Below are 16,122 nucleotides of genomic sequence, written 5' to 3'. Positions count from 1 at the left end.
GTGCAGTGGCACGATCTCAGCTCACTGCAACATCTGCCTCCTGAGTTCAAGTGATTCTCCTGCCTCAGCATCCCAAGTAGCTGGGACTACAGGCCCCCGCCACCATGCCCAGCTCACTTTTGTATTTTTAGCAGAGACAGGGTTTCACTGTGTTGGTCAGGCTAGTCTTGAACTACTGACCTCGGGTGATCTACCTGCCTTGGACTCCCATAAGTGCTGTTATTACCTATGTGAGCCACCGCGCCTGGCCAATGACTGCCATTTTTGTCTTCACCGTGTTACCTCAATTCTCCTCTCCTCCCACCTGCCACCTGGTGCAGTGGCCACAGGACCGGGACTACAAGTGTTGGAAGCAGCAATAACTCCTAAGCCAGAAACTGAGACTATGTGTTGAGACATTTCTGTCCATTTGCTTATGGACCTGATGGGTGTGGGTTGTGCTTTGCACCACCTGGCAAAATAGAGGCTAATATTCTATGCAGCCATATTGCCTGACACAATTTGGAATGTGTCCCCTCCAAGTTTCATATTGAAATATGATCTCCAATGTTGGAGACGAGCCTGGTGAAGGTGTTCAGATCATGGGGGAAGAACCCTCATGAATGGCTTACTGCCCTCCCCACAGCAGTGAATGAGTTCTTCATCTATGAGTTCACTTGAGAGCTGGTTGCTTCAAGGAGTCTGGGACCTCTCACCTCTCTCTTGCTCCCTCTCACCATGTGATGTGCTGGCTCCCCTTTGCCTTCTTCCATGGAATACTGAGTGGCAAGAGATCTGTAAAAGAAAACAGGAACATAAATTGGAACAAGCAAGACATGAGTCTAACTACAGTCTAACTATATTGTCCCATATCATTTTTTTTTTTTTTTAGACAGAGTCTCACTCTGTCACCCAGGCTGGAGTACAATGGTGCCATCTCAGCTAACAGCAAAACCTCCAGCTCCCATGTTCAATTGATTCTCTTGTCTCACCCTCCCGGGTAGCTGGGATTACAGGCATGTGCTGCCATGCCCAGCTAATTTTTTTGTATGTTAGTAGAGACAGGGTTTCACTGTGTTGGCCAGGCTGGTCTCAAACTCCTGAACTCAGGCAATCTACCCGCCTCAGCCTCCCAAAGTGCTAGGATAACAGGCATCCCATTTCTTATTAAGTATCTTGGTCTGAGAATAGTTTTGTCCAGTTGTATCTCATTTTAGGAGGTGATGTTATAGGTGGTCTCTCATCTAGGTTAGGCCTCTATATGGTGTGGACAATCAGTATTAAATAAGAGGCATTTCTATGGAGACGAAAGAAAAGTAAAGGTTAGTTGTTGGAGCAAATTATATAAGCCCAGCTTTTGAATCCAGAGGACTCTCAGCTGAGATTTCTAGATGTTGGGCTTGAAGCATCTTTAGATGATGGAATAACGAAAAGTCGTGGCAATTCTGATGAATTTCCTGTTGTGTAGTTTATGTCAGGAGTTCTTGTGAGGTTTCTGAGCACCCCATGTAGCCACAGGCATGAAAATTGACCCTAGGTAAACTGTTATTGTTACTGAAACACTTGAGGATGGGTCTAGGTCCTGCTGCTTGAAACACAGAAGGCCAAACACTGAGGCAATGAGTATTGCGAGGGAAATTTAGGAGTTTACATAGCAGGGAAGAAATGGAACCATGTGTAGGAATACAGGAATCAGAGAGTGACAAGAAATGTAACCATGTGTGGGAAAAGAGCAGAGAGGGTTAAAGAAGAGAACTTTGTCAACAGGAAGCACGTGGTTGGTTAGGCAATCATGGTGGGTGAGGGTCTGGCATCTCACTGTCCAGATGGAATGGTTTCAGGAAGTTTCAGTTCCTTGATACTGTCTGTGAGGCTTGATGGTGGGTTTTCTGTGAGAAGCAGAAAAATTCCTCTTTAAAGTTTCCTTTCTTATTAAAGAATAAATTATAAGTGTGCTAGTAACTCTTTGTTAAGCACTATCCTATGTGGCTGTTAGACATGCCGTGCTTAGAGGCACATAGTACATTCTATGTCCTTGTGCTTCAATCAAGATTCTGTGCTGGACGTGCTTACAGGCATGTCCCAGCTCACCATTGCTTTTACCTGTTTAGAAAAGTTTTAAGTTGTTAGTCAAGTAGGTTTTAGTTTAGATTGTGAGATCTGGCTCCAGCCAATAGAGATCAGACACAGCAGTAAGGACAACCCCAAATGCATAAGGAATAAGTATGTCTGCTTTTCCTTTGTTCATTGTACTCTCATAGCAAGATGGCTAGCAAGAGTACCCTTTCTACAAGGCAGGAAGTAAAAAAGTAAAAACTGCTTTGCTGAGACATCCTTTGTCTCAGTGCTAATTTTTCTTTGTGGCACCAAGTATCTGTTTCCCACATTTTCTGAGAAAGGAACTTAGAGAGGACAAATGTAACTTTCTCAAGTTTTAACACTGAAAGGGTCAATTTCTATGATTTTTCAAAGAAACCAAGATCGATTCTATGAGACAATTGGGCCGGTTTCAGTCCCTCCTTTTTATGTATTAATTCCTCAATCCTGGGGAACCTGGGCTTGGATTTTTCTGGCTGCTTCACGCTGAGGAGAGGCATTGTGGGCACGCATGACCTCGTAGCCACCCAGGAATCAGAGGTGAATCTAATCCTCCAGTTTTCTTCCGAAACACAATCTTCCTCTCTCCATCCCCCACTTCCACCAAAGATGAATCATAGCAAGACCATCTGTTGTTAATACTACACAAATATTTCGTTTAAAGAAAAAAATTTTTTACCCTTTATAGTGTACTATTAATGTTCACATTCATTTCAATAAACTCTTATCAACTCATCTATCTGATTTTAATTCGTTTGATCATAATGTAAGATTTTCATAAACCTTCTATACTGTTTTACAATTTTCTATTAAAAAGCACATCAATTTTCCAAGGAAACCCTGTTATTGTGCCACAGGGGCCCAGATGCTGGCCTCACATCAGTGTGTTTTGATTTTAATGCTTAATTTGTAGAAAAACTCTGAATTCATTTCATCCCTTAAAATTGGTCCTTACAATCTCACATGCCTGTCTCTTCCAAAATAGTCCCTGGCCTTAAAGGGATTGAATAGTTTTCATTCCTGGTCCTGTGTCTCAAGAAGCCACTTCATTTTGGTTGTCACCTTCTCCTGTGTCTGAAGACGAGGCTTTGACAGGTGCCAGCATTCAAGATTAAGCAAGAGTGGGTGCCTTTTCAGACCAGGAGTCCAAGTTCTTTAACTTGACAGCACAACGATTAGTTAATAGAATTTTTCTTTTTTTGAGATGGAGTCTTGCTCTATTGCCAGGCTGGAGTGCAGTGACACAATCTTGGCTCACTGCAACCTCTGCCTCCCAGGTTCAAGCGATTCTCCTGTCTTAGCCTCCCCAGTAGCTGGGACAACAGGCACGTGCCACCATGCCAGGCTAATATTTGTATTTTTCGTAGAAATGGGAGTTTCACCATGTTGACCAGGATGGTCTCAATCTCCTGACCTCGTGATCTGCCCACTTCAGCCTACCAAAGTGCTGGGATTACAGGCATGAGCCACCGCACCTGGCTTAGGATATTTATACTGCAGGAAGTCCTGGCATTCTCTCTAACATGTCACAAATTAACCACGTCCAGTAGTTACTGCCTGCAGCACTTCAAACCATTAAGTTACTTACTGCATGTGTCTAATCACTAGCAATCTAGTGACAGAACTGTGCCCCAATGCATAAAAAATGTGAGAGGTTTTATGTCAAACTTATCAAAGTAAGACAACTAACTTTTCTCTCCATTATTTAAAAAGAAATGGTAAATGCAGCTGGGCATGGTGGCTCATGCCTGTAATTCTACTTTGGGATTATACTTTGGGAGGCCAAGGTAGGTGGATCACCTGAGGTCAGTGCTTTGAGATCAGCCTGACCAACATGGTGAAACTCTCTTTCTACTAAAAATATGAACATTAGCTGGGTGTGGTGGCTGATGCCCATAATCCCAGCTACTTGAGGGGCTGAGGCAGGAGAACATCTTGAACCTGGGCGGCAGAGGTTGCAGTGAGCTGAGATCATGCCACTATACTCCAGTCTGGGTGAGAGAGCAAGACTCTGTCTTTAAAAAAATAAATAAATAAATAAATAAGGTAAATGCATACATCAGTTTTGGAAATTCAGCATAAGGATAAATAATCTCCATTCACTTAAATACTGTACAACAAAACAGGGACAGAGTAAGAACAAGCACAGAATAATCTTAACTGTTTCAAAACAGCATCATCACATCTTTCCAAGATTGTTAATCTGGACACAGTACTGACAACTGATTAGGTAAATTTCACTGCAACAATCTTCAAACTCAGGCAACACTTGTACATATTTTATTTTCAAGTACATGCATGAAGGCTTAAATGTAATAAAAGGATTGGAATAAAAAAATCACTAGAAAGTTGGCTGGGTGCAGTGTCTCACACGTGCAATCCAGCACTTTGGGAGGCCAAGGCAAGTAGATCACCTGAGGTCAGGAGTTCAACACCAGCCTGGCCAATATGGTAAAACCCCAGCTCTATTAAAAATATAAAACTTAGCTAAGTGTGGTGGCAGGTGCCTGTAATTGCAGCTACTTGGGAGGCTGAGGCAAGAGAATCGCTTTTACCTGGGAGGCAGAGGTTGCAGTGAGCCAAGATTGAGCCACTGCAACTCCAGCCTGATGACAGAGTACTTAATCCAAGAGAATGTCACTTAGTTTTAATAATGGTGAACACAACTAAAGCACTTTTACAGAAATCCTAGTCAATATAAATTTATTAAGGGCAAGGTTAATTTTGGCTGAATATTAAAACTTTGTACCTGTATCACAGTTTTTCTTCATTGTCTAAAGAAAAGGATCTGAAACCAACTTAAATTATTAATGGAATTAAATTTCCCTGAAAAGAAACACCATTTAAACATTCTTCTCTCACTTGTTTTTCCAGATAACAAAATCAATAATGTACTTTTTCTGCTAGGGACTTTAAGCCTTTTATCTATCTATCTATCTATCTATCTATCTATCTAAATTATTTATTTATTTTGCCAGGAAGCTTAAAGCTTTTGTAGCTCTGGAGATCACCAGTGCTAAGCAAAACCAATCCAATTTTAAATGGCTGGTGTCATCTCTGAATTTTTGCAGGTCCGACAAAGGTAGCTTAGGAAGTTTACATAGAGCAAATTGATGAACAGAAATGCATAGGAAACAAAGTGGCTGTTCCTAGAACCAAACACAAGGCTTCCGTTAGAAACTAAAACACGGCCGAGCACAGTGGCTTACACTTGTAATCCTAGCTCTTTGGGAGATCAAGGTGGGTGGATTACAAGGTCAGGAATTTGAGACCAGCCTGGCCAACATGGTTAAACCCCATCTCTACTAAAAATAGAAAAATTAGCTGGGAGTAGTGGTGGGTGCCTGTAATTCCAGCTACTGGGGAGGCTGAGGTAGGAGAATTGCTTGAACCTGGGAGGCGGAGGTTGCAGTGAGCTGACACCATGCCACTGCACTCCAGCCTGAGTGACAGAGTGAGACACTATCTCAGAAAAAAAAAATAAAAGAATCTAAAAACACAACAATTGACTTACAAATTATACGTATAAGCCAAATCCAAGGAAAAAAAAAAAACAGCCATAAATGCAAATTAAAAGCAAAACCAAATAAACAGGACTCCAACCCCAGTTTTTTTCCTACTCAGTTGTCTTGGAGGCTACAATGTTATCCACAGCCTAAAAACATATGATGAAGGCCAGGACTGGTGGCTCATGCCTGTAATCCCAGCACTTTGGGAGGCTGAGCTGACTGGATCACAAGGTCAGGAGTTCAAGACCAGCCTGACCAACGTGGGGAAACCCTGCCTCTACTAAAAGTAAATATTTAGCTGGGTATGGTGGTGTGCACCTGTAGTTCCAGCTACTCAGGAGGCTGAGGGAGGAGAATCCCTTGAACCCAGGAGGCAGAGGATGGAATGAGTCGAGATCATGCCACTGCACTCCAGCCTGGGCAACAGAGCAAGACGCCATCTAAACAACAACAGCAACAACGACAAGAACATATGATGACTATTTCGTTCCGGGTATACAAATTAATGTCTTTAAGTCTACAGTCCCACTGTATATTTTGTGCAATTAATAGGAATGTGGCCAGTAAGTACTTAATTGCTAGTACTGTCTCTGCAGAAGAGCTATACAGTGGGAAAAAAGGATGCAAGCGTGGATGTGAAATGTGGTCCCTTGTTAAATATGGCTTCATAATGAGCTATATTAAAGAAGAATTGGCAAACTGCCAGTGTATTTCTTTACAACACTTCATTAAGACTAAGAGCTTTAACTATGAGCAATGTCAATTAGCCAATTTTTTTCAATTTTCTATCAGATTTTGAAGAATATTTTACGGCCAGGCCCAGTGGCTCATGCCTATAACCCTAGCACTTTGGGAGGCTGCGGTGGGTGGATTACGAAGTTAGGAGTTTGAGACCAGCCTGGCAAAGATGGTGAAACTCCATCTCTACTAAAAATACAAAAAAAATTAGCCGGGCATGATGGCAGGTGCCTGTAATCCCAGCTACTTGGGAGGCTGAAGCAAGAGAATCACTTGAACCTGGGAGGCAGAGGTTGCAGTGAGCTGAGATCACATCATTGCATTCCAGCCCAGGTGACAGAGTGGGCTCCATCTCAAAAAAAAAAAAAAAAATTTACAATGTACTTACATGGATTATTGATGACATGCTAGGACTTTCTATTTTGTCCTAAATTTTCTTTCTTTTTTTGTTTGAATAAGCATTCAATTTATTTTAAAACAAAATTTCATCATATAAGATCCTTTCTCATACAAAGTTATTCTCTTTTCTTTCTATCTATCTTTTTTCTTTTTCTTTTTCTTTTTTTTGAGACGGAGTCTTGCTCTGTCACCAGGCTGGAGTGCAGTGGCGCAATCTCAGCTCACTGCAACCTCTGCCTCCTGGGTTAACCGATTCTTCTGCCTCAGCCTCCCAAGTAGCTGGGACCACAAGTGCATGCCACCACGCCCGGCTAATTTTTTGTATTTTTAGTAGAGACGGGGTTTCACCATGTTGGCGAGGATGGTCTTGATCTCTTGACCTCATGATCCACCCATCTTGGCCTCCTAAAGTGCTGGGATTACAGGCTTCTCTTTTCTTTTTTACCTTCATTACCAAAAATACATCTTCACCACAATTATCTTTCCTTTTCTTTTTTTTTAAGAGATGAGCTTTTGCTATGTCACCCAGGGTGATTTTGAATTCCTAAGCTCAAGCGATCCACTTGCCTCAGCCTCCCACAGTACTGGATTTATAGGCGTGAGCCACCATGCCTCGCCAGATATTCATAACTTTCTTAACATCTCTATCCCCTACTTACTGGTTCCTTTCTACCTTGTTTCATAAATAACCTTTGCAAGTCCATAATTAGAATTAACCTTCAGACTAGGAAGCAAAAAGTCCTGAACTGTGTATCAGTAGAAAATATAAGCATTTTCTAGATGGGCTTTCCGTAAGGAGGAACAGTCACACCGTAGGTATTTCTTTCCCTTTCTTGTAACCAGTCTAAGAAACAATATTTCACATTTTACCAAAATAATTCCCAGCCAGGTGCAGTGGCTCATGCTTGTAATCCCAGCACTTTGGGAAGCCAAGGTGGGTGGATTGCTCAAGCCCAAGAGTTCAAGACCAGCCCAGGTAATATGGCAAAACCTAATCGTTACGAAAAATACTAAAAAGAAAATACTAGCCGTGTGTGGTGGCACAAGTGTATAATCACAGCTACTCAGAAGGCTGATGGTGAAAGAATCGTCTGAGCCCAGAGAGGTGGAGGCTCCAGTGAGCCATGATCACACCAATGCATTCCAGCCTGGGCTACAGAGCAAGACCCTGTCTCAGTAATAATAATTATAACTCATTTGTTGTCTTTATTAGGTTTTTAGTTGCTTAGAAAAACAGATCTGGACGGGTGCAGGTCTCAGTGCGTTTTGAGCCTTTTAACCTCTTTAACAAACGTTTTCATAATGGAGTGCTAAATTAAATCTCTGACTTACTGCTGGGATTCATAAAACTATAAAAATTAATCACCACAAGGTTAACTTCCAGTCAGGTCATAGACTTCAGTGCTACTATCTCCAGCCCCTTAAAAATGTCCTTATCAGGGCTGGGCGCGGTGGCTCAAGCCTGTAATCCCAGCACTTTGGGAGGCCGAGGCGGGTGAATCACGAGGTCAAGAGATTGAGACCATCCTGGTCAACATGGTGAAACCCCGTCTCTACTAAAGATACAAAAAATCAGCTGGGCATGGTGGCGCATGCCTGTAATCCCAGCTACTCAGGAGGCTGAGGCAGGAGAATTGCCTGAACCCAGGAGGCAGAGGTTGCGGTGAGCCGAGATCGCGCCATTGCACTCCAGCCTGGGCAACAAGAGCGAAACTCCGACTCAAAAAAAAAAAAAAAAAAAAAGTCCTTATCAGGCGCTGTTAACTAATGCTTGTGTGGTTAGGTCACAAGGCTTTGACTCCTGGGTACACATGGCTCATCTAAAGAAGGCACTGACTCCTGCCAGTCTCTGACATCAAACTCAAGGTAACCAGAGCCCGCTTTTGGACCCAGGCAAAGGCAACAATCCAAGAAAACTGCTTCTGTGAGACACAGGAGTCAGAAGCATTTGAACCAGCGCAACTTCATCTTAAATAGGAGCTAGGTAAAATGAGGCTGAGACCAACTAGGTTGCATTCCCAGATGTTTAAGGCATTCTGGTCACGGGATGAGACAGGAGGTCAGCACAAGATTCATAAAGACCTTGCTGATAAAACAGTTTGTAGTTAAAAAAAAAAGCCAGCTAAACCCCACCAAAACCAAGAGAGCCGTGAATGAGAATGACCTCTAGTCATCCTCACTGACACACTCACTGATGCCATGAGAGTTTACAAATGCCGTGCCAATGACAGGAAGTTACCATACATGGTCTAAAAAGGGGAGGCGTGAATAATCCACCCCTTGTTTAGCATATCATCAAGAAATAACCGTAAACAGACAACCAGCAGCCCTCAGTGCTGCTCTCTCTGTGGAGTAGCCATTCTTGTATTCCTGACTCTCCTAACACACTTGCTTCACTTTACTCTATGGACTCGCCCTGAGTTCTCTCTTGTGAGAGATCCAAGAATCCTCTCTTGGGGTCTAGATCCAGACCCCTTTCCCGTAACACAGGGACAGGCTTGTATTCAAAACCATTAAGATTCATTTAATCACTTTGCCTCTCTGTAAAACAATATAATTGTATGCCTTGATACTAAATAGTTTAAATAGTCCTATCATTTGGAGCCAGGCAAAGGTGACAAAGTAAACTGCTTTGTGAGACACAGGGACAGGCTTATATTTAAAACCATTAAGATCCATTTAATAATGTTGCCACTATCTAAAATAATAGATTCTATGCCATGATACTTAATAATTTAAATGTTTAGCTACCTATAAGCTTCCTTTCCTGTCATTCTCTGAACTAGGCAGGGCTTATGAGCTTTTTGTTTAAAACATTGCTAATTCTTGGCTGGGTGCACTGGTTAATGCCTGTAATCCCAGCACTTTGGGAGGCCGAAGTGGACGGATCAGGAGGTCAGGAGATTGAGACCCTCTTGGCCAACATGGTGAAACCCCATCTCTACTAAAAATACGAAAAAATTAGCTGGGTGTGATGGTATATGCACCTGTAATTCCAGGATGGCCTCCATCTCCTGACTTCATGATCCACCCTCCTCAACCTCCCAAAGTGCTGTGATTCAGGCATGAGCCACCTCTCCCGGCCAATTTTCTTAAGTTTCAAGATGGAGGATTGGTGGGGCAGAGCGACTCACGCCTGTAATCCCAGCACTTTGTATCAAGGGAGGAGAATTGCTTGAGCAATCCACTTTTCTTCAGTAACCAAAGACCTGATAAAGGACAATACAAAGCATGGAAAATTATTTTGAAAAGTCATAGCAGTTTTGTTCCCACAGCAGATTATTTAATAGGTAAAACAAGACCTTTCCTAGTTTTTTTTCTAATTAAAGCAAAAAAGAAAACCCATTTTGTCTTTTTTTTGAGACGGAATCTTGCTCTTTCACCCAGGCTGGAGTGCAATGGCAAGATCTTGGCTTACTGCAACCTCCACTTCCCAGGTTCAAGCAATTCTGCCTCAGCCTCCCGGGTAGCTGGGATTACAGTCACGTGCCACCACACCCAGCTAATTTTCGTATTTTTAGTAGACACAGGGTTTCGCCATGTTGGCGAGGCTGATCTCAAACTCCTAATCTCAGTTGATCCACCCACCTCGGCCTCCGAAAGTGCTGGGATTACAGGTGTGAGCCACCACACCTGGTCTATTGTGTCCTTTCAACAGAGAAATTCAAATTCTAGTTTTGAATCAGTTCACTCTCAATATTTAGGCTTATTTTAAAAAGTCATATAATAAATTCATTCCATTTAGTCAACTTGAGCACGTATGATTCTCTTTTGTTTCCTCTCTTTCAACTTTTTATTTCTGCTGTGGTTTCCATGTGTTCCCCCACCCCTCCAAAGTCTGTGTGTTGGAAACTTAATTCCAAATGCAACAGTGTGGGGAGGTGGGACCTTGAAGAGATGATTATGTCAAAAGGGTACTTCCCACATGAATGGAATAATAAATTATTTTGGGAGTGGGTTCATTATCGCAGAAGTAGATTTGTTATAAAAGTGAGTTTGGCCCCCTCTTGCACGCTTTCCCTTCCTCCCCTGCATGCCCTCTTGTCCCTCCACCTTTCACCAGGTGATGAGGCCACAAGAAGGCCCTTGACAAATATGGGCCCCTTGACCTTGGACTTCCAAGCCTCCGGAGCAGTGAAAAATAAATCTCCATTTTAGCTAAATCGCTCAGTCTCAGGTATTCTGTTATAGTAGCACAAAACAGACTAAGACAATATCCATTTCATTTTATCTGTTATTTATTGATTCATTCTGAAACCATCTTTGAATAAAACTTCCAAAGTAGAACAATATTATTTTTATTTTAACAAAAACCCATCTTTTCTGTCTCATAGTTTTTTTATTTGTTTTTGCTTTTTTTTGACAGAGTCTCACTTTGTCACACAGGCTGGAGTGCAGTGGTACAATATTGGCTCACGGCAACCTCCACCTCCTGGGTTCAAGCAATTCTCCCACCCCACCCTCCCAAGTAGTTGGGATTACAGATGCCCGCCTCCATTTCTGGCTAATTTTTATATTTTTAGTACAGACATGGTTTCAATATGTTGGCCAGGCTGGTCTCGAACTCCTGAGCTCTGGCGATCCACCGCCTCAGCTTCCCAAAGTGCTGGAATTACAGGCATGAGCCACCACACCCAGCCGGTATATTTCACAGATTTTTGAAGAAAAAAATGTATCTTATTTTTCTGTTATGATTTGCATAAAATATCACTTTTCCTATTACTTCTAGAAATTCTAATTACATTAATTTAGTTAATTTATTTTTTTTGAGACAGAGTCTCTCCCTGTCACCCAGGCTGGAGTGCAGTGGTAGTGCAATCTTGGCTCACTGCAGCCTCTGACTCCTGGGGTCAAGCAATTCTGCCTCACCCTCCCAAGTAGCTGGGATTACAGGCGCATGTGGCCACGCCCAACTAATTTTTGTATTTTTAGTTGAGATGGGGTTTCACCATGTTGGCCAAGATGGTCTTGATGTCTTGACCTCGTGATCTTCACGCCTTGACCTCCCAAAGTGCTAGGATTACAGGTGTGAGCCACCTCGTCCAGCCAATTTGGTTAATTCATAAGAATTGTTAACTCTTAGTGACTTTAATTTCTAGTGAACACTAGAAAACTAGAAAATGTGCAATCATGAACTGTTTTCTTCCAAGTTTGCAAGTACACAATTTCATAATTTCTAGAAACATGACTCCTAGAACAACTGGAAAATTGTCCTATGACACAGGACAGAAAATGGCAGAGGAAATGTTTAATAGGCCCCAAATACCTTTTTTTCTTCTGTAATAGGTAGCCAGAGTTGATAAGTTCTAAATTTATGTTCAGCAATAAGTATTTCAGTATCAGATTAATATTTAGAAATGACCTAGATATTCAATACATATTGCTATGGCTTGAATGTTTTCCTGCTCTGAAAATCATATTAAAATGAAATCCCACTGAACAGTACTAAGAGGTAGGAGCTATAGGATATGATTTCATCATGAGGGACCTGCCTTCATGAACAGAGTAATCCTTCACAGACTAATGGGTTGTCATGGATGTAGCAATGTGAGAACAGACTAATGCAGTCTGGAGTGGGGCAGTGGCATGATCTTGGCTCACAGCAATCTCCACCTCCCTGGTTCAAGCGATTTCCCTGCCTCAGTCTCCCAGGTAGCTGGGACTACAAGCGCATACCACCACACCCTGCTACCTTTTTGTATTTTAGCAGAGATGGGGTTTCACCATGTTGGCCAGGATTGTCTTGATCTGATCTCGTGATCTGCCTGCTTCGGCCTCCCAAAGTGCTGGGATTACAGGCGTGAGCCACCAAGCCTGGATATCATTGTTTAAAAGTGTGTGGCACCTCCCCCTCTCTCTACCTCCTGCTGTGGCCATGTGAGACCGCTCCCTCCCCATTTTCTTTCTGCCATAATCGGAGGCTTCCTGAGGCCTACTAGAAGGAGAAGCTGCTATGCTTCTGTACAGCTTGCAGAACCGTGAGCTAATTAACTGTCATTTCTTTATGAATTACTCAGGCTCAGGTATTTCTTTATAGCAGTGCAAAACAGACTAATACAGTGTGGCTCTCTTATAAAAGCCTGTTTGTTTCTTAGTGTGTCCATTCACCATATAATGCTCTGCACCAACTTGGGACTCTGCAGAGAGACCCTGCATTAGTCTGTTCTCACCTTGCTACAAATTATTACCTGACACTGGGTGACTTATAAAGAAAAGAGGTTTATTTGGCTCACAGGTCCACAACCTGAACAGGAAGCATAATGCTGGCATCTGCTTGGCTTCTGGGGAGGCCTCAGGACAGTTACAATCATGGCAGAAGGCAAAGGGAGAGACAGTACTTCACATGGCCAGAGCAGGAGGGAGAGAGAGTGGGGAGGTGCCACACATTTTTTAACAACCAGATCTCATGAGAACTCACTCACTGTGACAAGGACAGTCCCAAGAAGAATGGTGTTAAACTGTTTATGAGAAACCTGCCCTCATGATCCAACCACCTCTACCAGGCCCACCTCCAACACTGGGAACTACAATTCAACATGAGACTTTTGTGGGGCCAGAGATCCCTCATCAGCAAGAAGGCCCTCCCTAGATTTGGCCCTTTGTCCTCAGACTTCCTAGCCCCACAAAACATAATACATGAATTTATTTTCCTTAGAAATTACCCACTCCCCACTCTGAGGTATTCACTTATAGCAATAGAAAATAGACTAATACAAATAAAATCATTTAACTTAGATTTTTAAGTTACCAAATATCAGATATAAAAAATTCTTAAAAATAGACATCTTATAAACATCGTATCAAAAGATCCTAAACACATTTATCTAGGATGAGAGCTTCTGCCTCCAAAAAAAGTACTTTTGAATAGAAATGTCCAAATCTCCAAAGGTACATATACTTCAATTGTGACTTGAACTCAAGGTAAACATGTAATTAATAACTTAACCTTAGCTTACTGGATGGCCACCATCTTACATGCTGTTCCCTTGACTGAAATGTTATGAGGCAAATGACTGTACATGAGATGGGACTTATGGAGGAATTAATGCATGTGATAAGGAACTTGAGATGTTCCACAACAGCCCATCTGCACAGTAGAGACCCTGGAATGCTGGAAGCAGGGCTCGATTCAGTCCAAAAGCCTGAGACCCAAGGAAGCCAATGGTGTAATTCTCAGGTCAAGGCCAAAGTTCTTAGAACCTCGGGGGCGCCATTGGTGTAAGCCCTGGAGTACAAGGGGTAGAGATCCAAGAGTTCTGATGTCCACAGGCAGAAGAAGAAGAGTGTCCCGGCTCCAGGAGATGAGATGGATTTGCTTTTCCTTTTTTTTCTTTTGAGATGGAGTCTTAATCTGTCACCCAGTCTGGAGTGCAGTGGTGTGATCTCGGCTCACTGCAACCTCCACTCCCTGGTCTCAAGCAATTCTCCTGCCTCAGCCTCCTGAGTTGCTGGTATTACAGGGCAGGCTACCATACCTGGCTAATTTTTGGTTTTGTTTTTGTAGAGATGGGGCTTCAACATGTTGTCCAGGCCGGTCTTGAACTCCTCAGCTTCCCAAAGTGCTGGGATTACAGGCATGAGCCACTGCACCCAGCTAAGTATTTATTTTAAATAAACGTTTAAGAAACCTAATAAGTATTAACACCTAAGAGGAAACCTCTACTAAAAAGAGACTTTCTTCCGAGACATGGGCAGCACCTGTGCCATCTTCTTGGTGGATGAACTTTCCAGAGTTCACCAGGAGGTCCTGAATTCTCTCCTTTGCATGTCTCTCTCCCAGCATCTCCAACGCTTTTAGCAGGGTGTGGATAGAGGCGTTCCGTCCAGTTTTGTTGACCCATTTCGTCAGCATTACATACAAGGCATCACTTGGGCCCGCTGCCTCAGCTCTGGCCACACAGATCTCATTTTCCGTGAGGCCCAGCTCCCTCGAGAACGGCACCCAGGAGTTAAAGGGCACGTTGTCTGTAAAGTGGTGGAAGCACTGCCTCAGAGCTGGGTGGAAAAAGCCACAGAGAGAGCCAGGTGAGCTGGGACTCAGTGCAGAAGGGGCAGAGGATCCCACATCAGGCCCAGAACCCAAGGGGAGAACCTGGAGAGCCCCCTGCATGGCAAACCTGTAGCTCCATTGTCCACCTGCCTCCCATCCACAGGGGCCCACTCACACTGCCTGGCCTTCCTGGCACCCAAGGCGTGGAGGGGCATCAAGGTCGCCAGAGAATCTGTCCTCAGAGAGGGCTGAGAACCCACCCGGGGAGGATAGATGGATGCTACAGAGACAGAAAGCAAAATGAGTGAGAGCTCAAGGAAGAGAGAGAGCGTGGCTACAATGAGAGCTCAGAGGAGGGAGGCAGCCTGGGCTGCACTTGCCATGGGAGCAGGTCCCAGGGCGGCCACTTCTGCATTTGTGAAAAGCGCAGGGTCTGGGGCAGGGGACCTCTGTTTATACCCAGCTCAGTCTCATTTCCTGAGGCTGGGGCAGAGCTAGGTGGGGGCAATCAGACCCTGAGCAAGAAATGAACCTGAAGACAGAGCAACCCTGCCCACATCACAGGACTACCAGGGATTAAATGGAATGAGATGTGTGTGCACACCACCATCCACAGGGATGGAAGGGACCAGGAATACCAGCCTGTTTTCTAACAGCCTCATTTAAAGAACATAAAATGAAACAAGTGACATTCATTTTAATGTATGGTACTGAATATATGTGAAATATAATTTAATATGCAATAAATATACAAAAACTGAAACCCAATTATCCCATAGAAAGTTTTTTTTTGTTTTTTTGATAAACATAGAGATTGACCCTTCTGGTCTTTAACTGCTTAAAACTTATATTTATTTTATCTGAGTTACTTCCTCAGGAAAGACCTTCAGGCCTCTCAAAAAAAGTATCCAAGAACTGAAACTCACCAGATGACTACATCCAGACAGTGATGGGATGAGGGACCCCTCATTCATCTTGATTATTTCCTTGCTGCATCCTAGTTCCTACTTCTTACACATTGTTACATTTCTTGCCTGCTACATAGCAGCTAAAACCCCTAGTTTTAGCTGGTCAGGGAGATGGATTTGAGACTAGCTCCCATCTCCGCCGCTGCAGCACCTGTTAAAGTGGTCTTGGCAACACTCATCATCTCAATGACTGGCTTTCTGTGCAGCGAGCAGCAAGACCTAGGCTAAACCGCTGGTGTTTTGGTAACAGATTTTAGTTCCCTGACTGGGGAAGTGTTGCTCATCGCTCTACTGCCATGGCCAAGGAGTCTCAGAAGCCCTCCTAAGCAGTTGTCCCCTAATTTTGGCTGGAGGTGAGTTTCAGTCTCTCTGTGGTCCCATTGCAGCTGGCCCAACCACATTCCTGATTACCCCAGAAGAACTGCCTTTGAAATTTGACATT

The 16,122-nt window shown here is 43.3% G+C and overlaps 1 protein-coding gene across 3 annotated transcripts in view; it reads right to left on the bottom strand.

Annotated features, from left to right (window-relative positions):
• Positions 1 to 619: 619 nt before the first annotated feature.
• The window catches only part of TNFRSF10A (TNF receptor superfamily member 10a), a 60,351-nt gene continuing 44,848 nt past the window's right edge, over positions 620 to 16,122 (bottom strand). For 2 of the 3 annotated variants that reach the window (XM_078347225.1, XM_008979185.5), the window contains one exon: positions 10,943 to 14,717. In XM_078347225.1, coding sequence (XP_078203351.1) covers positions 14,368 to 14,717 — 350 coding nt within the window. In that variant the 3' untranslated portion in view covers positions 10,943 to 14,367. Of the gene's footprint in view, positions 775 to 10,942; positions 14,718 to 16,122 lie in introns of those variants that run through there. The other variant, XM_054243740.2, reaches the window with a different exon arrangement.

The sequence above is a fragment of the Callithrix jacchus genome, chromosome 13 (genome assembly GCF_049354715.1).
Source record: "Callithrix jacchus isolate 240 chromosome 13, calJac240_pri, whole genome shotgun sequence".
Taxonomy (NCBI): Eukaryota; Metazoa; Chordata; class Mammalia; order Primates; family Cebidae; genus Callithrix; species Callithrix jacchus.
The sequence above is the reverse complement of the archived record's forward strand: the minus strand, read 5'-3'. Positions and strand labels throughout refer to the sequence as shown.